General features: G+C 39.1%; 1 protein-coding gene across 1 annotated transcript in view; it reads left to right on the top strand.

Moving 5' to 3' along the window:
- The window catches only part of PINX1 (PIN2 (TERF1) interacting telomerase inhibitor 1), an 83,097-nt gene that overhangs the window by 12,186 nt on the left and 45,379 nt on the right, over positions 1–25,532 (top strand). Inside the window, exons 4-6 of the mRNA XM_060184924.1 lie at positions 1,064–1,142; positions 6,650–6,742; positions 15,229–15,305. Of these exons, the coding sequence (XP_060040907.1) occupies positions 1,064–1,142; positions 6,650–6,742; positions 15,229–15,305 (249 nt within the window). The remainder of the gene's footprint in view (positions 1–1,063; positions 1,143–6,649; positions 6,743–15,228; positions 15,306–25,532) is intronic.

Raw genomic sequence — 25,532 nt, 5'->3', positions numbered from 1 at the left:
CCACTGCTTAGCCTTCATTAGAGAGTTTTTATAAGGTTGATTTTGAAATTAGTGGTTAAGAGACACTCAAGTACACTTGAATTTGGGGGGGGAGGAACACTAACCACTAGACTCTGTTTAATATATGTTAGTATTAAATACTCTTTTTTTAAATTTTCTTTATTAATTAGTAAGATAGGAGAGGGAGAGAGAGAGCCAGACATCACTCTGATATGTGTGTTGCCGGGGACTGAACTCAGGACCTCATGCTTCAGAGTCCAATGCTTTATCCACTGTGCCACATCCTGAACTGCTAGTGTTAAGTACTCTTAAGTGTGTAAGGAAAACCGAAACCCTGCTTCCTGCTTGTTTTAGCTGAACTGAAGATGTTTATTTTATTTTTATTTATCTAATATTGTGTTTCTTTGTTTTGGCTAGAGACAAGTTGAGAGGTAAGGAAGAGATAGAGAGGGAGAAAGACACCTGCCAACACTGTTTCACCACTTGCAAAGCTTCCCTCTATGAGGGGTTGGGGGCTTGAACCCAGGTCCTTATACACTAATGTGTACACTTAACCAAGTGTGCCATCACTTAACCTGTTAATTGTTCATTCTCTTACCCCCCCCCCCTCTTTTTTCCAGAGCACTGTGCAACTCTGGCTTGTGATGGTGTAGGGGATTGAACCTGGGGCCTTAGAGCCTCAGCCAGATAATGTTTATTACATTGTTGTCTCACTGCTGTATAGAAGGTGTTGATGGACCCTGGGAATGTATGGTCCTTCTCCTTTTCTTCAAGTGTTTTTATTTTAATATTTAACATCTGGGTTGCCTCTTGATTGTAAGTTATCTGCATTTGAAATCAGGGCTTAAGCATCTAGTAAGTTCATTTTAAATACTGATATAAACAAATTATATTTCAAATTTGTGTCTTGTATTTAATCTCAATACAAATTTATAGAACACTTTGCTGTAACATTTTAAATTTTGCATAACTACCAGATATTCTTAATTCTACAATACATGCTATTTCAACCATTATAGAAGAACTGCAGTCTTACCTCTAATTGATTTGTGAATATTTTCAGGACAACTGGATAGCTCATCAGGATGACTTTAATCAGCTTCTGGCTGAACTGAGCACTTGCCATGGACAAGAAATAGCAGGTAGAAAACCTTTGCTTTGTTACCCATTCAAATTTATAAGAGATACTATTTTTGGATCTTAACATTTTATTTTTTATTTTTATTTATTTATTTATTTATTTATTTTTCTGAGTGTTCAGTAAATGTTTAATGAATGAATGAAAACAGAAGTACATCAGATCTTATGACCTTTCAACCCATTTTCACATACAATAAAGAAAAGACAAAATTACATTTACTGAATTATTATTGAATATCTGTTACATACCAGGCAAAAGGAACAGAAATATATTGTTCAGAGTTACTTTTAACTCCTTCAGTAATACATGAGTTCTCTCTCATCATAAAAAGGTCCATTCTTCTAATTTAATATCTTTTTAATCTTTGGCTAATCTTTATGTACAGTTTTATGAGCTTTACTTTTAAATGATTCATACTGATTTAGACCATTTATTATTCCAAACAACGTTTGAAAGACTAGAGGAAATGTCATTACTTTTATCTGTGCTTGACAAAGTGACACTCAATAAAGTATAACCCTTCCTCTTGGTGGTAGTGGGACAGTGTGATACTTGACTGCCAGACGACCATTTTTAGAAAAAGCCAAAGCAGCAGGATACAAAACGCCACATACTATGCTAACCAGTGAACTTCTCAGAACACAATTTTCCAAACTTATATTACCTGAATGTAAAGCATTAGTTACAAAGAGCTCGTAAGTCATTATAGTAGACAAAAATTGAAGTGCTGTCAATGATGCATATGTCTTCAAAGATTCGTGCTGAACCTTGAAGCTGCTTCTGAGAATAATATTTGCCAGTATTCCATTGAAGCCGGCGGTTGTTCCTAAGAACACTGAATTATTGAAAGATCTTTCTTCTATAAGACCTTGAAATTTCTTTTCTAAGAATTCAATGACTGTTGGTCTTGTGTTTTGCATCTCCTAAAGAAAGACTGTGCTGGTCATGTGTGAATGTTGCTATCTTGAGATCCTTTCGCGCTTCCTCGGGTGCCACCGGCCCCGCACCCGCACTCAGGTCGGACTCGGCCGCACGTCTCAGTACAGCCATCTTAGCGTCCCACATTTATTTTTTTATTTAAGAAAGACGTTAACAAAACCATAGAATAAGAGGGGTACAATTCCAAACAATTCCCATAACCCAATCTCCATATCCCCTCCCCTCCCCTGATAGCCTTCCCATTCTCTGTCTCTCTGGGAGTATGGATCCAGGGTCATTGTGGGTTGCAGAGGGTGGAAGGTCTGGCTTCTGTAATTGCTTCCCTGCTGAACATGGGCGTTGACTGGTCGATCCATAGTCCCAGTCTGCCTCTCTCTGGATCTTAACATTTTTTACTGATTCTTTTTTACTACATGCACCATACATCTGGAAGTTATTTGAATGAAGCTTATTTCTTTATACTTTTTAATGGTGCTTTCATTGCATGAACCTTTTACCATCAGTACTTTTCTTTCCCCATCAAGAATTTGAAAATGGCATGGTTAGTTTATTCGGATTACAACTTCAAGTAGTAAAGTGATCTTCCCAGGGATTCTTAAGTATGACTTAAAGCATATTTTTAAAGTAAAAAAACCAGAAGTATAAAGTGGGAACATATACCAGCATCCCAAGAAACTTAATAAACAGCCTTTTTATATTCAATCTGCTTAATGAATGTTTTATTTCTTAGTTAATGGAAGAGGTTCAGACTCTCAGGATAGTAACTATTTGTTACAAGAGACTGTACTAGAAATTGTATTCCCAAGTTGAAGAAACTACAAATTAACCACTTAAATATCGGGATTTCCAAATTAAATTATCAGGCAGCTAAAACTGAGGGGTCTGGATGAGTGGCAGAGAGGGCAGGAGTGGTATGCTTCTTAACCTTGTGGGTTGTTGGTATGGTTTTGAGTTTTCTTTGTTTTTGTTAAGCTCAGATCTTGTGCATGTGCTATTTTTACCACTCCGACTTTTTTCATTCAGGTAGACAGAGGGAGAGACCTCAGCACCAGAGCGGTCCCAGGCACTGTCACACTCCTATGCAGTGCTGGAACTCAAACCGGGACTGCATGCATGGCAAGTTAGGGACCTACCCAGTGAGCTATTTCTCTGACCTGTTATTTTAGAGTTTAAAGGATCTTTTTAGTCACAAGGCTATTAGGAAGACAAGAACATAACTTGATTTAATTTTTATGGCTATTCATAAAGAAGTTCAGACTAAGGTTGGTATGGATCAACTTGCCAATGCCCATGTTCAACAAGAGAAGCAGGTATAGAAGCCAGAACTCACACCTTCTGCACCCTAAAATGACTTTTGTCCATACTCCCAGAGGGGGGGAAATGATAGGGGAAAGATGACCAGAGGACCAGAGGGCTCTGAACTCCAATTCTATCAGGACCCTGAGAGAGAGAAGAGGAAAAGTGGAAGGACATTTGGAACTAGTAATAGGTGTAGGTGTGACATAGAATGGAAGAGAAGGCAGGACCATAGAAAAAAGATGGGCAAATATACATAAATATAGATAGTTATAGAAATAACAGCCTGGGAGTCGGGTGGTAACGCAGCCGGTTAAGTACAGGTGGTGCAAAGTACAAGGACCGGCATAAGGATCCCGGTTCGAGCCCCCGGCTCCCCACCTGCAGGGGAGTTGCTTCATAGGCGGTGAAGCAGATATGCAGGTGTCTATCTTTCTCTCCCCCTCTCTTCCCCTCCTCTCTCTATTTCTCTCTGTCCTATCCAACGACAACAATAACAACAACAATAATAACTACAACAATAAAACAAAAAGGGCAACAAAAGGGAAAAGAAAAGAAAAGGGAAAGGGAAAGAAAAGAAATAACAACCCATATCTGCAACCTTGGGAGAACTACTATACTTTCCAATAGAGGGAATGGGGACACAGAACTCTGGTGGTAGAAATGGTGTGGAATTATACACCTGTTCTTTATAATTTTGTAAATCAATATCAAGTCACTAATAAAACTATTAAAAAATAAGTCCAGACTGTTTACTCTTCTGCAAACATTTTTTTAAATTTAAATTTTATTTTACTACAGTACTGCTCAGCTCTGGCTTATGGTGTTGTGGGGGATTGAACCTGAGACCTTGGAGCCTCAGGCATGAATGTGACTGTCTCTGTATTACCATTATGCTGCCTCCCCTACCCCTCTGCAAACTTTTAAGTGGTACAGTAGTGTTTAGTATATTTATACTGTTGTGTAACTGAAACACTAGCTCTTCTTTCTCCCTCCTGCTTTCCCCTTGCAACCACAATTTTGTTTATTTATGAATTTCATTACTCTGGATATCTCACATAAGTAGAGTCATGTAGCATTTGTTCTTTTTTTTTTTTTGGTCTGGATTTTTTTTTTTTCTTTTCTGCCTTTAGGGTTATTGCTAGGGCAAATCTGCTATTCCTGGAGGCCGATTTTTCCATTTTGTTCCTGTTGTTGTTGTTGTTGTTCCTGCTGTTATTGGATAGGATAGAGAGACATCGAGGGAAAGACAGAGGGGGAGAGAAAGACACCTGCAGACCTGCTTTACCACATGTGAAACAATTGCCCCTGTAGGTGGGGAGCCGGTCTTTGTACTTTGTACCATGTGCGCTTAACCTGCTATGCTATCGCCCGCTCCCTATCTGGATTATTTCACTTAACATAATATCTTCAGGTTTTATCCATTTTGTGGCATCAACTATTATCTTCCTCAATTCTGATTAATGCTCCATTGTATGAATAGACTGCATTTTGTTTATCCCTTCATTCATTGATGTACAAATATCTCCAAGTTCCTTTTTTCAGTTCTCTCTCTCTCTGTCTGTCTGTCTCTGTCTCTGTGTGTGTTTGTGTGTGTGTGTAGCTGGGACCTTGCACATGCACAACTTCAGTGCTTCCAGACTGCTTTATTCAGATGGTGGGGTGGAGGAGAGATACCAGAGCTCTTCTTGGTGCCCCCTTTGTAAACTTGGTCACCATATATATATATATATATATATATATATATCAAGATATGTCCTCTATAAGATGAACTTGCTCTCAGGCCCCTACTTTTAATTCTTTTGAGTATATAATAAGAAGTGAGATTGCTGGATCATGGTTGTTATGTTTATTTTCAACAGTGCACTGCAAAGCTCTGGTTTATGGTGGTGTTGGGGTTGAACCTGGAACCTCAGAGCTTCAGGCAAGAACTTTTTTGCATAATTACTATGCAGTCTTCCCCTGCCCAGTAATTCTGTAGTTTAATTTATTTTATATTTTGGATATAGACACATTTAGAGAAGAGATTGGGGTGTGGGGAGGGGGGAAAGAATGTGTGAGTGAAAGTGAGTTCACATACACACAAGCTGCAGTTGAAGCCCTACCCTGTAGGTGGGGGACAGGAGGCAAGAACCTGGGTCCTTGAGCACTAAAGTATGTGCTCAACTGCGTGTGCCGCCACCTGACCCCAGTAATCTGCTTTTTAGTTTTTGAGGACTTGCCATAGTATTTTAAAAAGTGCTCCATTTTCTATTTCCATGAACAGTGTACAGGGATTCCAATTTGTCTTCATCCTCCCAGCCCTTTGTTTTTCATAGTAGCCATTCTAATGAGTGTGAGGTGATGCCTCAGTGTTGTTTTGATTGGTATCTCCCCAATGCTTGGAGTAATAATAGACTTAGAAGTTTAAAAGACTAGTAAAGAGTTTCATTCCCCCAGCTATCCCATTGGTGACATCTATAAAGCTGTGGCATAAAATCAAACCCAGCAAGTTGACCTAAGTATATCACTATGACCTAGACTGCAGACCTTATTGAGAGTCCCCTGTTCTTTTAGTTTCGTTTGTGTGTGTGCATAGTGTTTCATAATTTTGACATACATGTAGACTCATGTAACCATAGCCACAATCAAAACAGAGGGTTGTTTCATCACCACAGAACAGCTGCCCCCTACTACTCCCCGATCTTTGCACTGCCTCCTTCCCCATTTTTGTTCCTGTCCTCTGACAACCATTCATTTGTTCACCATTGTGATAGTCTTGCTGTTTTCTGAGTGTTATATAAATGGACTTACATGCCACTAGCTTGAGCTTTTCCACTAAGCATGATGCCCTTAAGATCATCTAGGTTGGTGTGTGTGTCAGTACTTGTCTCTTCACTGCAGGGTAGTGTTCCATTGAGAATGTACCGGAGTTGTTCAGCCACCCACACACAAAGTATCTTTGGTTATTTCCAGTATTCTGTGTAGTAGAAAGCTCCAGGCACTGATACACTGCATAGACTGTATACATTACTAGGGCGGATAAGGCTATTGTTAATGTTCTTGTGTAGGATTTTTATGTCTCTTACTTGGGGATTTACAGATTTCTAGAAAATAGTGCTGCCTGAGCCATAGCACACAGTTTAAGAAAAAGATTTCTAATCCTTAGATTAGAAATTACTAACAGTGATTTGGGCTCCTAAAACTTTCATTTAAATAAGACTATGTTACAAGAAGAGAATAAATAAGAATGAATCCCAGAGAGTTTAATCTAATGTTCTTCATCCTTTACAGACTCACTAGACAGCAAAGAAAAGAAATCTTTCAGCCTTGAAGAGAAGTCCAAAGTCTCAAAAAAACGTGTCCATTATATGAAATTCACAAAAGGTAAAATACAGCAGTTCTTTTTTGTTGAAATTTATCTTTACACTGAACTCATACTGTTTTGATTCTTTGTCAATATGGCTTCTTATAGACAAAATTGAGATGACAGCAGCCTGACTGGGTTATGTAAAGCAGTGCAGAAGTTCAGCACTTATGAATTGCCTTGTTAAGTCAGATTTGGATTTCTTGGATCTGAGTTGGGGACCCAAATTATATACAAATCATATGGCAAAACTGAAAATGGACTTTATGTGACCAAGTCAGAAAATAAAGTTATTAACTTTTATAATTACATTTTCCTGTTTCATAGCATAATGCTAGTGTCAAGCAGCACTTAGAATGTGCCAGTTTAGAGAATTATGTTCTGTATTGAGATACCCAAAAGGACAAATGTCACTCCTGAGTTGACTCCTCATTATTTCCACACCATTTCTTTATTTTGTGGAGAATTGATAGAGACATTGCATGGTCATTGGTTAGGTAGTGTCAGAACTCAGTGTGGTACACCTGTTTATCCCCTTACATATAAGTGCAACTACCCTCTGTAGCCACTAGGCGGTGGTCTTGTATTGGTAAGAAGCAACACATCCTGAGCACCTTAACTCCCCAAGTGCTTCACATAGAATATCTGTTCATTTTACTTTATTTTAATTTTTTATTTGTGATTATAGTGGGTCACAGGATTGTAGGATTACAGGGTATAGTTCCACACCACACCCACCACCCAAATTTTGTGTCCCCTCCCTCCTACCTTCCCAAGGTAACTACCATAGTTTTCATAAATCTTAGAAACAGTTTGCTTATTTCTATTTTTGTTTAGCAAGTTCCCATAGGATTTCTTGAAGTATATGTATTTTTTTTTTTTAGTCACAAAAGCCTATTTATCACCTGATACACTCAAAGTATAAATATTATAATTATGTGGTGGTAGCACCATTTTATGTTTTTCCTCTTGGTGATTGGCTGTACAGTTCTGCTGCCAAATGCCAGGAAATGCACATCTCTCTGCTTTAGTTTTGTTAGCCTGGTTAGTCCCTATTCCTTAGAACTTGCCTGAATGGCAATGGGATCTGGAATTCCCAGTACTCCAAAGTACTGATAATGGTTCTTATTTAGGGCCAGAACCCCCAAAATTAGGACTAGGTTTGGCTTGACAGGGACCCCCATAACAGATCTGCTCCAGACTTGGAAGCTGAGCAGCTCCAGGAATTTGTTCAAGGACAGACTGATGTGCTCCTTGCCCTCTCCTAGCTGATAATGATTTGTAAGACTATTTTTCTTTTAGGCTGCAACCTTCTTTACTGTTTTCCTAATGGCTTCAGATCAGGGATTTTACCTACCCTGACCTGCTGCTGAGCAGAAGCCAGTGCTTTTAGCGTCTCCTTGGCCCTTTTCAGGTAGGGCTAATGATTACTTCAATGCCAGTTCCATAAATACCCTGCCCTCTTACATTAGATCTTATAGAAAAAGCAGAGGCACAACAGAAAAGTGTGGTAACTGAACAAATTAGTGACATCAACTGTGGAATGTGATTTGGATGATATGATACAGCCTTTGAAGATTTTATATTTGCAACTAGAATTTTCTGATGTTTCCTTTACTACTTGACTACATGTATGATTTCCCCAGAAGCTGTTGCTGAGGCTGGGATAAAACTCCTTAATCTACTTTAATCTCAAGGATGCCAGGAGTTATCTATTTTCTATTCTAGTTAAGCTATTTCCTTTCCAGGTGACCCTGTCACCTGCCTGGTGCTGTCTGCCTTCACTTTATCCCTTTTAATTTGAGCTTTGTGTATTTATTCACCTTACTTGGGGTGAAGAGAAGGCATTGGTATATATGGAAGAGAGCTGAAGACCTAGTCTTCAGAAAGATAGAGAAGGAGATTGAGCGGTACAAGGAGATTGAGTGATATAAGGCTATGGGTAGAAGAGGGAGACAGAGAGCCAAGTAGTGAAGAAGGTAATTATTTACCATCCATTTTAACACTTTTTTTTTAATTTTTATTTTTTAATTTTTTAATATATATTTATTTTCCCTTTTGTTGCCCTTGTTTTTTTTTATTGTTGTTATAGTTGTTGTTGTTGTTATTGATGTCATCATTGTTAGGACAGAGAGAAATGAAGAGAGGAGGGGAAGACAGGGGGAGAGAAAGACAGACACCTGCAGACCTGTGAAGCGACTCCTCTGCAGGTGGGGAGCTGGGGGCTTGAACCGGGATCCTTATGCCGGTCCTTGTGCTTTGCGCCATGTGCGCTTAACCCACTGCACTACCACCCGACTCCCCCATCTTAACACTTAATGGTAAAAGTTTATTTTAAACTCTTGTCTTTTAAAGCAGCTGTTTTCACTAGATACAAATAAATGATAATCAGAGGTAGATATTCTTCAGTCACCAGAAACTTGGGCTTCATCTGTCACCTTTTCAGTCAAATCTCTTAGCCGGTTGCCTTATTTAGATTCATCTTTTTTTTTTTTTTTTTTTTGCAAAACAGATTTCTAAGTCACTATTGAGTTCTGTTTTATGCCTTAACCAAAAATGACCCATGGAACTTTTGATTTAACACTATAGATGCCCATGTGTAAATATGCTCATAATGAAAGCTTCTCACTTATTTGATGAGGATGATTCATATTCTGATTCCATCTGTGATTCAGGAAACCAAAATACAGGCTGTGCGAATAGTAAAGATGGAAAACTTTACTTGAGATTACAGTACCAAACCACAGATTTGCTGCTGCCTAAATATTGACAGTATCAATTTAATTGATAGATACTTATCCTACTCCCAGGTTTACTGAGTATGTAATAACTTAGAATTTAAAAAACTAATTTCATCCATATTTGTTTAAAAGGCTAGCTCAACAGTTTTTCTAATTTACAAAATCTCTAGCAAGGTGAAATCTACAGAGAGAAAAAGTCGAGCAAGTATTGACCCCTCTAGAATGAATTTTGAAGTTTTAGATATGTACAGTGAGATGCTGTCAAAGAGAGCATTGCTTCTTACCCCCAGTTGTGCAACACAGAAGTAAAAAAAATTGCATAAACCATAGTTGTGCAATTTTGTCAGGAGAATTTACTCAGGCATTTCATTCCTATAACAGTTGGTATTATTTTGCCTCTTAAACAAGGAAACTGCATAGTACATATCTGGAAACCACATCTTTGGTTTTCGGCTTAGCACCCATTCTGTGCTGACCTTTCTCAAATTATCCTTATTATTAGTGATTTAATAGTGATCTGCAAGATGATAAGCTAAGAGGGGTATAGTTTCATGCCATAGCCATCACCAAAGTTCAGTGCCCTCATCCTTTCCCCCATGATAATCACTATAGTTCTCTCACTAAGTCTTGGGAGACAGACTAGCTACTTTTTCTTTGCGGGTTCACCTGTTTTAGTTCTGTATATCCCACATATGAGTGAAACCATCTGGTTGTTGTCTTATATCTCCTTACTTCACTAAGTACCTCTAGTTTCATCCATTTTGTCCTGAAGGACACAAGATCATCTTTTTAAATTCACAATAGTACTCCATGGAGTATACCGCTTAACAACAACAACCCCTCCTCCTCCTCCTTCTCCTCCTCCTCCTCCTCCTCCTCCTCTTTTGTTTCCTTAGTCATTTTATTGAGAGGTTAATGGCTTACAGTACAGTCATTGATACATGGAGACAGTCTCTCCCTGTGATCAGTGTCTGTTGAACAATCTCACTCCCAGCTTAGATGCTTTTCCACCATCTTGTTTTTAACAAATATTTATTTTCAATCCTGAATCTCCTTATCCTTTCCACCTTTAAGAGCCTCAGAGCCTCATTTGTAGTATAGTATTATACCATAGTTTTCATCTTAGAACCTTTTTTTTTTTTGTCTTTGCTTTTGCCCTTAAGCAAGCAGATCCAGGGTTCTTAGTTCTGGTGTCTATCTTGTATAATTTTATTGGTTCCCCTTGTGGCTTCTTGTTGAGAATGTGTCAGTGACAGTATCCCTTCCAGTCTGCTATTCTAGTTGAATGAAAAAATAGATCATCTTGATTGCTCTAAAAGCAGATAAAATGATTGCTAGTCAAATGCTTTCTTCTGAGCCTATCTGCTCACTCTTTCTCAGAGTTTGTCACACAGTTTGGCTGCTAAAATCTTTTTCTTGGCTCTCAAAATGTTGTGGCTAAATGAAGAGTGATAGAAAGATGAACCAAGTCCAGATAGATAACATTTTCCTATTCTGTTCAGTTTTGTGGAAAAGATTTATTTATTTTATGAGAGTAAAAGAAAGAGGAGAGACTGTATTGCTCTGCTGGTATAGAGTGGTCAGGTTTACAGAACAAATGTTCACCCCATAGAGCCACCTCCCAATCATAATTCTGTTCAATTTTCTTTCTTTTTTTTTTATAAGTATTCCCTTTTGTTGTCCTTGTTTTATTGTTGTAGTTATTATTGTTACTGATGTCATTGTTGTTGGATAGGACAGAGAGAAATCGAGGGAGGTGGGGAAGACGGGGGGGAGAGAAAGATTGACACCTGCAGACCTGTTTCACCACCTGTGAAGTGACTCCCCTGCAGGTGGGGAGCCAGGGGCTCGAACTGGGATTCTTATGCCGGTCCTTGCACTTTGTGCCACCTGCACTTAACCCACTGTTTAATTTTCAGTTGTAATTTTTCTCCCAGAAAAGAAATTTCAGTAGACAAAATGTCATTTTAATCTAGATTTATTAAAAGTATTGTGATTTGACCATAATCTGGAACTGAGATCAATAACCTTCATTTCTCTCATATTTACTATGTATTTCATCCAGAAATGAGCAGAGTTTTATTTTTATTTTTTTCATATTTCCTCCCTTCATAGATTATTTTATTTTATTAGTGATTTAACAGTGACTGACAAGATTGTGGTTTAAGAGGGTTACAATTCCACACAATTCCCACCACCAGAGTTCCATATCCCCTCCCCTCCACTGGAAGTTTCCCTATTCTTTATCCGTCTGGGAGTGTGAACCAAAGGTCTTTATAGAGTGCAGAAAGTGGAAAGTCTGGCTTCTGTAATTGCTTCTCTGCTGGACCTGGGCATTGGCAGGTTGATCCATACTCCCAGCCTGTTTCTATCTTACCCTAGTGGGACAGGACTCTGGGGAGGTGGGGTTCCAGGACACATTCACGAGGTTGTCTTCCAAGGGAAGGCAAGTTGGCATCATGGTAGCATCTGCAACTTGGTGGCTGAAAAGCGTTAAGATATAAAGTGGAACAACTTGTTTAATAATCAGGAACATAAAGGTACATAAAGGTACAGCAGATGAAATTTGGGGTCTTCATGTTAGAAGGAGCTAGGAAGTCTATTTTAGGTATATTCCAAAGGGACCGTGACTTATTTTTGATTGAGGCCAACAGCTAACATGCAGGTGGTCTAGGAGTATTGTCTGGGAAGATGGTGTCAGAGTTGAGGATAGGACTAGAAAGCTGGATCAGGACAGAGAGAAACTCTCAAATATGGGGAAAGTATATAAATACCATTAATTGTAAACCCCATTGATCTGACCTAGGGCCCATGTCTATTCATATTTAGCACAGGAGCCTGTGTAACCTCTGCATCCCTGTAGATCTGAGTTCACATTCCATAGTCATAGCTAGGAAAATTCGAGGCTGCACTCATTTCAGGACCCATCTTCTTGAGTGGCTGAGTATGTTGACCCAGCCTCCCTTCAGAAAGTGGAACAATTTCTACCACTGTTGTTCTACATTTAGGGCAAGGTTCTATAGAGGCCCACAAGAGGTCCACTATGCTGTTCATGATAGAGATTACCAGTGATGGTAGAGGGGTCTGTTAGAGGTCTAGGCCCATCATATCTATATGGGAATCTCAGGATTCCCTGACTAGGGTCCTGGATGATGGGGTAGCCTGGTAGTGACCAAGAGAGCCATCATTAAAGTGTGCCGGTCTCTTGCCCTGATCCAGCAGTAGTAGTCCTTTATGTGACAAGGTTAGCCTTAGAGTGATTGAGGGAAGTGAAATAGGAGGTAGGTGAGGAGGGTACCTAGGTCTAAGTAGAAAATATTTGATTAAGTACATTATGGTGTCTTACTTAGGTCTTTCTACTTGTTTGCTGCACTTACTGAATCACTGTAGACTATTGCTCACTTTTAAAGTATATATTTTTTCCCCAACCTATGGGTACTTGTGCACATGCACTCCATTTCATGGGCCCTGACCACAGTTTTCTAACCAGGACCATTCAGTTTCACTTCTGTCTTCACATTTTAATCTACCTTTATCTTTCTTTCTGCTGGTTTCTGACACTTATTTCTTCTGTGTTTTGTTTTCCAGATCAAATCCAGAGCAAGGCCTCTAACTGTCCTGGCTTCATTTACTAAAGTGACCTTTGCTAAAGCGTAGAACTTTCTCAAATAAGAACCCATCACCAAAACTTTAGAAACACTTGCACCTTCCTTGGTATGGCTCACTGTCTCTGCCAGTGGGGCCTTTTCCCTGGGATGTTGATATTGTCTCAGCTCTGCATGTTTATTCATGCCATGTTGTCTTAGTACTTTGAACTGCATGTGTCCTTCATGGGCCCCTGTCCCTCCTGACCATTAACTTGCTGTAAAAGAGATTTCAGCTTACATTTCATCTAGGGTATCTGTTCCACTCCAGAAGATAAGTGGGGGGAAAAGATGACCAGCACGTATTTTAAATCCAGTACGACTTCCTTTTCTGAAGTAGGATCTGCTGTCCCAAGCCTTATCCTTTTGTGAGAGCTGGATGCTGATGACAAAGCTCAGGATCGGTCTCCGGTCTCCCTGGGGGCTACTCATTTCTCACTGTAACCAACTTCATTCCTAGTTCTCCATCTCATTTTCTGAGTTTCTCTCTGGGATGTGCTTCATTTTGTTCTGGAGTTTCTCTCTGGAGTCTACATGGGTTCTATTTATTATTCAGTTCAAATCACTTCTTGTCTAGCTCAGGAAGCGTGAGCCCCAGAGAGTCCCTGCACATGCATGTCTCCTGGGAGAAACAGGTCTGGCTGCCTGGCCCTCTGAAGTTGGGTTGCTGCCTGTGAAACTGGTTTTGGCACCTGGCTTTGCATCAGTTCTCAAGTTGTTTTGTTTTTAATTTCATGGAGTCACTGAGCAATACTGTATGTGAATGTCCCAGTAATGGTCAGTGAACTAGAACCTTTGGGGTCAGGACTTTGCCAAGTTAGTTTGCTACAGGAAACCAAGAAGACAAGCAAGTCTGTGATAGTAGAGCTTGAGCTCCCGACTCACAGTACAAACTCCTGTGCCTAACTCAGAGCCTCATTCTCCCAGACCTTCAAGACTTTCTTCTGGAATGGCCACCTTTAGATATTCTTTTACCGGATACGGAGTTCTGGTGGTGGGAATTGTGTGGAATTGTACCCTTCTTATTCTGTGGTCTCGTCGGTGTTTCTATTTTACAAATAAAAATTATAATAATTACAAAAATAAAAAGAAACTCTACTACCACGAAGTTGACAAATGGGAAGTGGAAAATCTGAAGGAGCAATTTTCAAATTGATTTACATGTTTGAAATTTAGTTAAAAGTTTAGTGTTTTTCATAAGGATCATGGATCCTTTGGACACTTGTTTTACGAGCAACCATTTACTTATACTTGCTCTTATGTGTCCTTTTCTTTAGGGATGGTATAGAATAGTTAAAAGCATTTTAAAAAGCGAAATCTGAAACTTTTACCCTTGTACAATAATTATTTGTTTTCATTCTTTAAAAAAATCTTGTTCAGTTTAGTGATGTGCATGCATGTGTGTGCACTTGAGATCATGAAACTACACATCTAGTAGTTTTTTTTTTTTTCTTGTATTTTATAACCCTGAGTAAGTAGCTTTTGTCATCTTCCTAAAGAAAACAAAATTAGTTTCCTACTTGGGGAACCCAGAGACCCTGAAACCACACCTGGGATGCTGACCCTTGGTCACACTAGCTTTAGAGTTTAGCCTTTCATCCCACCTGCTCCTACTTGTTTCTGTTATTAAAAAAATGTGAGGGGTTCTGACTAGAAAAAAAAAACCATCAACTTGATTTTAAGTGATTTTTGTTGTTGTTGTTGTTGCCCTTGTTGTTATTCTTATAGCTGTTGTTGTTGGATAGGATAGAGAGAAATCAAGAGAGGAGGGGGAGAGAAAGACATCTGCAGACCTGCTTCACCGCATGCGAAGCCACCCCCCTGCAGGTGGGGAGCTGGGGCCTCGAACCGGGATCCTTATGCGGGTCCTTGCGCTTCGCACCATGTGCGCTTAACCTGCTGCACTACCACCCAGCCCCTGATTTTAAGTGAATTTTAAATTTAGTTTTATTTAGTAATTAAAGAATTGTAATCTGTGAAGGGGAGCCAGAAAGTCGACAGTTGAGGAAACTGTTTCTTTTCTAAAACCACTTTGCTTGTAGGAGTTTCAAGTGTTTATTTGTAGTTCTTGTTTTAAAAAAGAGTGATATAACTGAAAGATGGTACTGTGTTGTATTGCAGGGAAGGATCTGTCATCTCGAAGCAAAACAGACCTGGACTGCATTTTTGGGAAAAGACAGAGTAAGAAGATTTCTGAGGTAATTAGCTACATGTAGTTGCAGTGTTCTGTTTCCAGCACTGTTTGATTTTCAACTATGTATAGAGCGATTTATAACTATTGCTAATAATACTTTCCAGGCAGTGTTACTACTACTGAGTGAATTTGGTTTGTCATATTTATGTTCCATTATTGGTTTCTAACCAAGGCTTACATGACTATGAAACGAAAGAAGACATTGATTTTTGGACATTTCTCTAGAATGGCAGACATTATTCCAGGATGGTAGCTCTTTGTTATTTGATATTATTTTCAACTTGATATTCAAGTTGCCACTTAACTGGAAATTGATTGGTAATTTCCTCCCCGGGCTGGAACTAAATTCCCAGTTTTTCAGTACTTTTCTGTTCTGACCCTTTGGGTGTCCCTGACTTGCTCAGGGTAGTGCTATATATATCTGTCGAGTCATATCACAAGCAGATGGGTTACTAGGGAGGAGATGTTCTGACATTAGATGTTCTGAGATACTGAAGCTTCAGTCACCTACTAAGTTCATCAGCAGTACTACTTCTGCTCACACCTTTGACCATCTGTGGTTATTGTGTGACCTGGATCAGGTTTTCTGCCTTGTTCTCTAAAGATTGCAATCTGGCATGTCTCGGACTTGCTTTAGAAGCTTCTCCTTTGGCAATCCTGAGTAATGTTAGTAAAGATGGACTGTTTTACCTCTTCTTTGTCTCAGCTACCTTTTCTCGTGGTTACACACCTTGCAGAGCCCCTATCTACCCTTCCGAATTGACACATCAGTCCCACACTACTTCCATACAGGATTTTCGAAGTCACTGTGCCCTTGGGTTCCTTGATCCTCCCTTTCTCTCTGCTGCCCGCATCTACCAACATCAGTCCTCACTTTCTTTGGCACCCTGTTTGAAATTTCCCACTTGTATAGATCAGAGTAGGGAAATACTATTTATGGAAGTTTAGGTAGGACTGCTAATTTACATAACAAGTTTTCATTAGTGGAGTTTAGCAGTTTCTCATCCTCTGCTGACATCTGTTTGAGAACTTGTGGTGTCAGATGCTGTGAAGTTTTTCTATGATGCTTGGTGTTTCTTGACTCAGTAATGTTGTCATTCATGCTCATATTAAAGTGAGCAAATCACTTGTATTTGAGGAGCGTGTGAAACAGTTCCCTAGCCCAGTTAAGTTCTTTGTCAGTGCATGGGCATTGGCAGGTCGATCCATACTCCCAGCCTGTTTCTGTCTTTCCCTAGTGGGGCAGAGCTCTGGAGAGATGGAGGTTCTAGGGTACATTGGTGGAGTTGTCTGCCTGGAGAAGTCAGGTTGTAGTCATGGTAGCATCTGCAACTTGGTTTCTGAAAAAGCAGAACAAATTGTTTAATAATCTGGAGCCTAAAGGCAAGAATATAACAGATGAGATTTTGGGGTTTCCATTTTAGAAAAAGTTAGTAGGTTTATTTTAGGTGTATTCCAAGGGAAATCTCTTGGTCTGTACCAGTGATTCACAGTCACACTTGGACTCAGTTTCTCAAGGAGCTTTTAAAAACACTATTGCTAGGATCAAACCCCAGACTGAATCAGTTCAAAATTTGTGTTAGGCTCCTGGCACTGGTGGTAAAGGGGAAAAAAGCATTTTAATTAATAATTTTATACAAATCATCCCAGAGAATTCAGGTGATGAGTTTAATGTGTAATAAGAAGTAAAGATTGAAAACTACCAATAGAAGCCCTGATACTTACCTATAGTGTGAGTGTGTTTGATTTTAGTGCATGCATATTGCCTTGCCTGGGCTGCACAGATCCTCTGGGAATGTTGTTAAAATGCAGGTTCTGGTTGGGTGAGCGGGGCACTCAAGACACTGTATTCTCAGGTACTCTCTTGCAGTTGGTCACTATGCTGCATGATAGAATGTACTAAAACCTAATCTTACTTTAAGGCATGCAATAAAATGTCCAGTAAAATAAACCCACATCTAAATATATACAGTATTTTACATAAGACTTTTCATATACTGAGTTTGCTTTCATTGAGGCACAACTCTTGTCTTCTATGGGCACATTGTTGCTATGAAACCGTATAGTATTGTTTACAACAGCTCTTAGAGCCAAGGGCAAGAGGCCTTTCTTTGATCAAATATGTTTGAAAAGACAACCTCTTTTGGCTCCTATTCACAGATGGAAGGAAATTCCTTTGTTTTCACTCCTGTGACCCCATGGCAACACTAACTTGGCTTTATATTTGATATTGCCAAGATGAAGCTGCTGCTGTTGGGCAGATCCCCAAAGATTCTCAGAAGCCAGGACTGTGTAGATCTTAATTAGGATCACCTCTCTTCATGCTCTGGAGAAATTGTGATACTGCTCTTATCTGTACATCTCAACTCAGAAAACCTTGACATTCCACTGGACAAGAAGTGTTGAATCTTGTACGTGAAGCCAAACCCACTGATTTATGCAACCCTGTTAGAATGCTAGGCACTGGTTGTATGATCTCACTTAACTTTATACAAATTCTGCAAGGTAGCATCATCATCTTTTTTGCCACAGGTTCAGTGCCTCTGAAACTCCATAGTTGACAGCAGCCATTTTTTCCTCCTCTCTCCCTCCCCCTCCCTTTGACAGAGGATGATAGAGAGGAAGAGAGAGAAAAGAGATACCTGCAGCACTGTTTTACCCCCCAGCACCTGGGGACCAGGGGCTTGAACTAAGGCTCTCATGTACAGTAATTTGTACACTCTGCTTGGTATTCCACCCATAATTGCTTTCTTTTCCTCTTTCCTCCTTCCCCACACTTACCTCCCTCCATCCCTTTCTTTCGCTCTTTCTTTTTGCAACAAGGAAGCTGAAACTTTTGTGTGAAATCAGAGTGGCATAAATAAGGTTTAAATCAAGGTTCCTCTAATCTCAAAGTCAATGTGTTTTCCTACCCTAGCTAACATACTTGCCAACATAAATGAGCCTTTTTGTAGTAAATAAATAAATAAATAAATAAATAGATTTAATTATGCTTTAGAAGTTTTTTGTTTGAGATTTTGTCAAAGACAGGTAGTTAATATCTAAAAAAAAAAATAACCTGGTGGTCATTCTATTTTTTTGCTGAAAATAATGCTTTAGATTTCAAAACTTTACTTATCTTGCCTTCACAGAGATGAACTATGATAGATCTAAAGCATGTTAACAAATGTCTGGAACAGCCTGGGAATGAGTGTGTATTGTCATTGGAGCTTTAGAGTGAATTAAGAGAGAGCTAGTTTGAATTTTGGGGACATCAGTATCACATTATTTGGGTTTTTTGTTTGTCTCTGAAGTGAATTGGGTGTGTGTATTTATTTATTTATTTTATTGCCACCAGTGTTATTGCTGGGGCTCGGGTACTGGTACTACAAATCCACTGCTCCCAGTGACCATTTTTTTCCTCCTCCTTCTCCTCCTCCTCCCCTCCCTTTCCCCTCCTTCTTTTCCTTCTCATTTTAATTGGATAGGATAGAGAGGAATTGAGAAGGGAGGGGAAGACAGATGGGGAGAGAAAAAGAGAAGCACCTACAGACCTGTTTCATTGCTTGTTAAGCGTACCCCCTCCAGGTGGGGAGTGGAGTGGGGTTTGAATCTTGGTCCTTGCACATGGTAATGTGTGTGCTCAGCCACACTCTGCCTGTCACCTCCCCCCCCCCACACACAGATGATCTTAATATACTTCTGTTCAAATAACAGCAGTTGGGTTAATAAGTCATTAGGATTTTATTTAATTTTGAAATTTTATAGATCGAAAGGGAGTTGCAAAGGTAGAACAAAAGGGTTCCTCCTACCCTTTGTATACTTTACCCAGCAGTCACATCTTACATATGTGTAAAAGGTAGAAACCAGTCATCAGCATTGGTACTGTCTGTGTAAGTTATGTGCTATTTTGTCACTTTTGTGGATCTTCTGTTAAGGTCAGAACTACCATCTCACCATAGAGACCACCCTCACACCACCCCAAATACACAGCAAGACTTCACTTAGTAACCTACTTTTTTATTGACCACAGAGTTGTGACCAGGGCACTGATGGGTCAGTACTGTGGTGAGACAGCAGTCTTTGAAACAGCAAGAGTCTCAGCTTCAAGCATCTCATTTATCCTAACCTCTCTGTTTGTCTGCAGTTGGTCAGTGTATACCCTTTACCACCATTCTTAACCCCAACACCCAGTGCTGCCCACAGGGCTGTCTAATTTCAAAAAGGATATTTTATACATAGGCCCCTTTATCTCTGAGTGTAAGGTCAGATATACTGATGTTGGAGATGACTAGTCCCCAGGTTTTAAGAGCTGATTTTAGTGTCTATGACCTATCATCCATGATAGATTTTATGTCCTCTATCTCATGGGTCTTTGGAGATCTCCAGGTAGAAGAAATCAGATTGTTTGATGTCTTAGTGCAAACCCATCTGAAGACATGACTCACTAGATTGACCACAGGACTCACATGCCTGAGACTCCCCACCACATGTGCTGGAGTGGTGCTATGGTTTCTCCTTTTCATACAAAATAGGTAATTTTTTTTAAAGATTACTTTTGAATGTAGATAAGGCAGTGAAGTGTTGTGAGTGTTGTTATTATGGGACAGGTTTGTCATCTGTAATATGTCCCAAATAGGGGAGATCTTCCTGGGCAGTTATACTCACTATGGTGAGAATGAGCAAACTGCTTTCAATTACATGAAAAATTTGAACAATTGCTACGGTTATTATTACATATTCACCTGATTCCATCATATTTTTATTATATTATTACTATATATTTTAAAAATTATTTTTAATTTTTGTAAATCAGATTTTTAAAGGAGTCCTTGGTCCAAAAAGAAGCTTTAAAATCAAGCACAAGGACCAGCATAAGGATCCTGGTTTGAGCCCCCAGCTCCTTACCTGCAGGGGAGTCGTTTGCAAGTGGTGAAGCGGGTCTGCAGGTGTCTATCTTTCTATCCCCCTTTCTGTCTTCTTCATCTCTCACCGTCCTATCCAACAACAATGACATCAATAACAACAACAGTAATAACTACAATAATAAAACAACAAGGGCAACAAAAGGGAATAAATATTAAAAAAAAAAAAAGCTTTAAAATCCAGGACTGAATAAAGATAGCTTTTTTGCCATGTAGTCCTATCACAAGAAAAAAATTAACTTAAAATGAGATTATCTTTGTGAAGCCTGTAAGGAATGAGCTTTGTAGAACAAATGACCAAGCCAAGAATCTGGTTCCTTAATTATTCTGAGTGTGCCATATAGAAGAATGGCAAAACAAAGCATTCCACATTAAACCCAGAATATCTAGGACACATTAATGAACTTTGAATTTTACCTTCTATCTTGCGTGACACATTTATGAGGAAGTGACTCCACTGTAATTTACATGAGGACTTTGTTTTTTATATAAAGTTTAGAATTTTTATTGTTTGATTAGTTTTCTTTTTAAATTTTCTTTATTAGGGAATTAATGTTCAACATTTGACAGTAAATACAATAGGTTGTACATGCATAACATTTCCCAGTTTTTCATATAATAATACAACCCCCACAAGGATCTCTGTCATCCTTTTTGGACCTGTATTCTCTCACCCACCCTCCCACCCACCCCAGAGTCTTTAATTTTGGTCCAATACGCCAATTACAATTCAGGCTCTACTTGCGTTTTCTCTTCTGATCTTGTTTTTCAACTTCTGCCTAAGAGTGAGATCATTCCATATTCATCCTTTTGTTTCTGACTTATTTCACTTAACAGGAATTTTTCAATCTCCATCCAAGATCAGCTGAAATCGGTGGAGTCGCCTTTTTAATAGCTGAGTAGTATTCCATTGTGTATATAGACCACAACTTGCTCGGCCACTCATCTGTTGTTGGATGCCTGGGTTGCTTCCAGGTTTTGACTATTACAAATTGTGTTGCTAAGAACATAGGTGTACACAGTTTTTTTTGGATGGGTGTGTTGGGTTCCTTAGGATATATCCCTAGGAGAGGAATTGCAGAATCATAGGGTAGGTCCATTTCTAGCCTGCTGAGAGTTCTCCAGACTGTTCTCCATAGAGGTTGGACCAATTTACATTCCTACCAGCAGTGCAGGAGGGTTCCTTTGACCCCACAACCTCTCCAGCATTTGCTGCTGGTACCTTTTCTGATGTATAACATTCTCACAGGAGTGAAGTAGTATCTCACTGTTGTCTTTATTTGCATTTCTCTGTCAATCAAATACTTGGGGCAGTTTTTCATGTGTTTCACGGCTTTTTGGATCTCTTCTGTGGTGAACATTCTGTCCATGTCTTCCCCCCATTTTTGGATGGGGTTATTTGTTTTTTTGTTGTTGAGTCTGGCAAGCTCTTTATATATGTTGGTTATTAAACTCTTGTCTGATGTATGGCATGTAAAGATCTTCTCCCATTCTGTGCGGGGTCTCTTGGTTTAGGTATTGGTTTCTTTTGCTGTGTAGAAGCTTTTTAATTTGATGTAGTCCCATAGGTTTATGCTTGCCTTAGTTTTCTTTGTAATTGGATTGGTTTCAATGAAGTTGTCTTTAAAATTTATGTGGAAAAGAGTTCTGCCAATATTCTCCTCTAAGTATCTGATAGTTTCTGGTCTAACATCCAAGTCCTTGATCCACTTGGAATTTACTTTTGTATTTGGTGAAATATAGTGGTTCAGTTTCATTCTTCTGCATGTTTCAACCCATTTTTTCCAACACTGTTTTTTGAAGAGACTCTGCTTTCCCTATTTAATAGTCTGGACACCTTTGTCAAAGATTAGTGTCTGTAGGTGCAGGGGCTTACTTCTGGGCTCTCAATTCTATTCCACTGGTCAGTGTGTGTATTTATGTTCCAGTACCAAGCATTTTTGATGACCATAATGTGAAATCTGGGAGTGTGATGCCTCCAGTTCTGTTCTTTCTTCTCAAGATTGTTTTGGCAATTCCAGGTCTTTTCTGGTTCCAGATAAACAGTTGTAGCATTTGTTCTGTTCTAAAAAATGTGGTTGGGATCTTGATGGAGACAGCATTAAATTTGTAGATGGCTCTGGGTAGTATATTCATTTTGATGATGTTAATTCTTCCAACCCATGAACATGGAATATCTTTCCACTTCTTTGTGTCTTTTTCAGTTTCCTTGAGTAGTGACTCATAATTTTTTGTATACAAGTCTTTTACTTCTTTGGTTGTTTATTCCCAGATATTTTATTGTTTTTGTTGCTATACTAAAAGGAATTGGTTTCTGGATTTCAATTTCTTCTAACTTAGTGTTTGCATAGAGGAATGCTACTGACTTTTGAATGTTAATTTTGTAGCCTGACACCTTATTATATTGCCTGATGATTTCCAAAAGCTTCTTGCTGGATTCCGTAGGTTTTTCTGTGTATACTATCATGTCATCTGCAAATAGGGAGAGTTTGACTTCTTCTCTTCCAATCTGTATGCCTTTAATTCCTTGCTCTTGCCTGATTCCTATGGCAAGAACTTCCAACACTATGTTGAATAGTAATGGTGATAGTGGGCAGCCCTGTCTAGTACCTCCAGTTTTTCACCATTGAGCATGATGTTGGCTGTAGGTTTGCTACATATAGACTTCGCTGTCTTCAGGAATTTTCCATCTATTCCCATTTTTTGTGGTGTTTTGATCATAAAGGGATGTTGTATTTTGTCAAAGGCTTTCTATGCATCTATTCATATGACCATGTGGTTTTTGGTCTTGCTTTTGTTGATGTGGTGGATCATGTTGATTGATTTACATATATTAAAACAACCTTGCATGCCTGGGATAAACCCCACTAGGTCATGATGAACAATCTTTTTAATATACTGCTATATCCGGTTGGTTAGAATTTTGTTCAATATTTTAGTATCTCTGTTCATCAGAGATATTGGTCTGTAGTTTTCTTTTTTGGTTGTGTCCCTGTCTGCTTTTGGTATCAAAGTGATTTTGGCTTCATAGAAGTTGGAAGGGAGTATTCCATTGTCTTCAATCTTCTGGAAGACTTTTAAAAGTGGAGGTATTAGTTCTTCTTTGAGGGTTTTGTAGAATTCATTTGTAAAACCATCTGGTCCAGGACTTTTATTCTTTGGAAGCTTTTTAGTAACTTTCAATTTCATTAGCTGTGATGGGCCTGTTCATGTTATCTAGTTCCTCTTTACTTAATTTTGGAAGTTGGTAGGTATCTAGGAAATTGTCCATTTCTTCCAGGTTCTCTAGCTTGGTGGCATATAGTTGTTCATAGAAGTCTCATGATATGCTGAATTTCTGTGGTGTCTGTTGTGATATCACCTCTTTCATTTACAATCTGATTTATTTGGGTCTCCTCCCTTCTTTGTTTTGTGAGTCTGGCTAAAGGTTTGTCGATTTTTTTCACTCTTTCAAAGAACCAACATTTACTTCATTGATATTTTGTATGGTTTTCTTATTTTCAGTGTTATTTATTTTTGCCTTAACTTTAGTGATTTTTGCCCGTCTGGTTGCTTTAGGGTTCCTTTGTTCTTCTTCTAGGTCTTTAAGATGTGCAATCAGGCTGTTTATTTGTGCTTTTTCTTTTTTCCTAATGTGTGCTTGAATGGCTATGAACTTCCCTCTCAGTATTGCCTTGCTATGTCCCAAATATTTTGATAGCTTGTGTCTTCATTTTCATTGAACTCTCGAAACATTTTGATGTCTTCCTTTATTTCCTCTTTGACCCAGTAGTGGTTAAGTAGTATACTGTTGAGCTTCCACCTTTTGGGACTATTACTAACCTTTTGCTGATTGTTAAGTGTTAGTTTGATTCCACTGTGATCTGAGAGGATGCTTGGGATGATTTCAATCTTCTTGAATTTGCTGATGCTGTCTTTGTGGCCTAACAGATGGTCAGTCCTTGAGAATGACCCCTGTGGACTTGAGTAGAATGTGTTTTCCAGTTTCTTGGGATGAATAACTCTGAAAATATCCAATAGTTCTAGTTTATCTATCTCCCTATTTAGCTCCCTCATGTCTTTATTGATTTGCTGCCTGGATCATCTGTCAAATTGAGAGAATGGGGTGCTGAAGTTCCCTACTATAACTGTGTTACTGTTAATATCTTGCTGTAGGGAGTCGGGCAGTAGCACAGCAGGTTAAACACATGTGGCACAAAGCATAAGGATCCAGGTTCGAGTCCCCAGCTCCCCACCTGCAGGGGAGTCGCTTTGCAAGCAGTGCAGCATATCTGTAGGTGTCTGCCTTCCTCTCCCCCTTTCTGTCTTCCCCTCCCCTCTCCATTTCTCTTTGTCCTAGCCAACAACGATGATGTCACCAACAATAACTACAACAACAACAACAAGAAAAAAACAAGGGCAACAAAAAGGGAAAATAAAGAAAGAAATAAAATAAATATCTTGCTATAGCTCTTTTAGTAGATGTTTGATGTATTTAGAGGGCTTCTCATTGGGTGCATAGATGTTAATTGTTAAGTCCTCTTGATTGACTGATCTACTGAGCATTAAGTAATGTCCATCCCTATCTTTTTAAATTTTATTTGTTTTAAAGTTATTGTGGTATATATGAGAATAGCTGTTCCTGCCCTTTTTTGTGGGCCATTGGCTTGTATGATTGCTCTCCATCCTTTCATTTTGAGTCTGTGTTTTTCTTGTTGAGTTAGGTGGGTTTCCTGTAGGCAGCATATTGTTGGGTTGTGTTTTCGGGTCCATCTTCCTACTCTGTGCCTTTTAGTAGTTGAATTCAGGCCATTGGCATTTATTGATATCAAAGATTGAAGATATTTTAATACTATTCTTGTAGAGTTTTAGAGTGTTCTGATAGATGGTCTATTTATGGTGGTCTGACTGTAGGAGACCTTTCAGAACTTCTTTCAAGGCAGGCTTGGTGATAGTTGATTCTTTCAAACTGTTGCTTGTCTGAGAAGGTTTTTATGCCTCCATCTAGTCTGAATGACAGTCTAGCAGGATACAGTAGTCTTTGTTGAAAGCTTTTCTCATAGAGCATTCAATAGATACCTTGCCATTCTCTCTGGCCTTTAGTGTTTGTGTGGAAAAGTCTGCTGCTACTCTTATAGGTTTTCTTCTGTAGGTGACTCTGTTTTTCTTTGCAGCCTTCAGGATCCTTTCTTTATCCTTATTCCTTTCCATTCTCAATATGATGTGTCATGGTGTTTTTATATCTGGGTTAATTCTGTTTGGGACCCTCTGGGCTTCTTGAACCTTTTATCTTGAATAGACTAGAGAAGTTCTCAGCTAGTATGTCCTGAAGAATGCTTTCTTCCCCT

This window comes from Erinaceus europaeus, chromosome 2, assembly GCF_950295315.1.
Source record: "Erinaceus europaeus chromosome 2, mEriEur2.1, whole genome shotgun sequence".
In the NCBI taxonomy this organism is placed as follows: Eukaryota; Metazoa; Chordata; class Mammalia; order Eulipotyphla; family Erinaceidae; genus Erinaceus; species Erinaceus europaeus.
Note: the sequence above shows the minus strand (reverse complement) of the source record. Positions and strands in the feature narration are given on the sequence as shown.